The sequence below is a fragment of the Carettochelys insculpta genome, chromosome 32 (assembly GCF_033958435.1).
Source record: "Carettochelys insculpta isolate YL-2023 chromosome 32, ASM3395843v1, whole genome shotgun sequence".
NCBI lineage: Eukaryota > Metazoa > Chordata > Testudines > Carettochelyidae > Carettochelys > Carettochelys insculpta.
Window position 1 is genome coordinate 12799717 of NC_134168.1, and position 1770 is coordinate 12801486.

Below are 1770 nucleotides of genomic sequence, written 5' to 3' on the forward strand. Positions count from 1 at the left end.
CCACGCCTTTCAGCCCAGCGAGACAGCAGAGACGCAGAGCAGGAAATGCACTTTCCCACTGGAAGTGACACAACTTACACAGCGCCACATTCACTGAGGGAATTAGACCCCCGTCAGGTCCAGCTCCATCCCATTCACACAGAACGGCCCAATCGAGAGCTGTTGGAAATGCAACAAACAGACAACATGGACTGGAAACACAGAGACAGAGACAAGCGGCTCTTCCGTCAGATGAAAATGAAGAACTCCAGGAAACTCACCTTCATATGGACAGGAGAAGACAGTGAACATCTCAACCCAGTGACAGTGAGGAGCCCAGAGAAACCTGACTTCAAAGAGCCAGAGCCAGACAGTCAACCCCTTGAGTGCACAAACCAAATGTCCCTGACTCTGCTTAAAGCCCTGAGCAAGGCCGGGTCAGCCGCTGTTACTTACAGAGAAATTTCAGCAGGTGTTAGTCAGAAGGGTCCCAACAGGAAGGAGACCAGGACAAATGTTTTAATTTGCAGTCACATTTCTGATATGTCTCAGACCCCGTCTCTTTGTCCCGCTACAGATGACCTCTTCCCAGAGCGACCCTGGAGGGAACCATACCCTCTCCGATGTGTTCGTCCTGGTGGGGTTCTCGTACCTTAACGAGCTGCAACTCCTTCTGTTTCTGGTGCTTCTGGTCATCTACCTGCTCACCCTGATGGGGAACCTGCTGGTTATCCTACTGATAAAGCTGAACTCCTCCCTCCACACCCCCATGTATTTCTTCCTGGTGAACCTGTCTGCCTCGGAAATCTGCTTCACCAGCAGTGTGGTCCCTCAGCTGCTGGGTCACCTGCTGGTGGAGGAAAAGACCATCTCCATTGCAGCTTGTGCAGCGGGGGTGTACGTTTTCGCCATCATGGGCCTCACGGACTGCTGCCTCCTCGCAGCCATGGCCTACGACCGCTACGTGGCCATATGTCACCCCCTGCACTACACAACCATCATGAGCAGCCGGGTGTGTGCTCTGCTCTCGGGGGCTTCATGGGCTGCTGGCATGTTGGTGGGAGTTCCTCTGACTACGTGGCTTTTCAGCCTGCCCTTGTGTGGCTCCAACCGCATCCAACACTTCTTCTGCGACATCCTACCAGTGTTGAAAATAGCATGTGCCGACACATCGCAGATTAAGGCTGTAGGTCCCATGGTGATAGTTCTGTTCACCCTGTGCCCTTTCCTATTGATACTCCTGTCCTACGTCCGCATTATCTCCACCATCCTCAAGGTGCCATCGGTGGAGGGAAGGCGTAAAGCCTTCTCCGCCTGCTCCTCCCACCTCACTGTGGTGACTGTGTTCTATGGAACGGCCCTCATCACCTACCTGGTACCCAACACTGGCTCCACTACAGAGAGTGACCTATTGCTTTCCCTATTGAACACAATCGTCTCACCAGCATTGAACCCCATAATTTACACTCTGAGGAACAATGAGGTGAAAGGAGCCTTGAGAAAAACTGTACAGAAGAGCAGCTTTTCTCACCACTGGAGAAATTAGAGAACAAAAGGTCGAGTTAGTCAAAATTGGGTGGTGGGGGTCCTGGTGAAGGGAAATGCATAAACATTTATTGACTTTCTCACAGCGACTCTCAATATTTTTGTTCTTTTCCTCTAGAGAAAATGGGAGAGAAACTTTTGTTGCAATATTAACCCAAAATTTCAAACATCTATGTTTTTGTATCTTAATCTGTACCACCCTAAACAGAACGTCCTGTGGCACCTAATCGACTAAGAGGTGCCACA

The 1770-nt window shown here is 50.7% G+C and overlaps 1 protein-coding gene across 1 annotated transcript; it reads left to right on the top strand.

The window, feature by feature from the left end:
• The first annotated feature begins 556 nt into the window (after positions 1 to 556).
• LOC142004984 (olfactory receptor 10A4-like) lies at positions 557 to 1525 on the top strand. The gene has a single exon (XM_074982657.1). It carries the CDS (start codon positions 557 to 559, stop codon positions 1523 to 1525), a length of 969 nt encoding a protein of 322 aa, XP_074838758.1.
• The last annotated feature ends 245 nt before the right edge of the window (positions 1526 to 1770 follow it).

What these genes read in the sequence shown, in the direction of transcription:
- LOC142004984 (XM_074982657.1), top strand. Translation starts at nt 557, where the DNA reads ATGACCTCTTCCCAGAGCGACCCTGGAGGGAACCATACCCTCTCCGAT.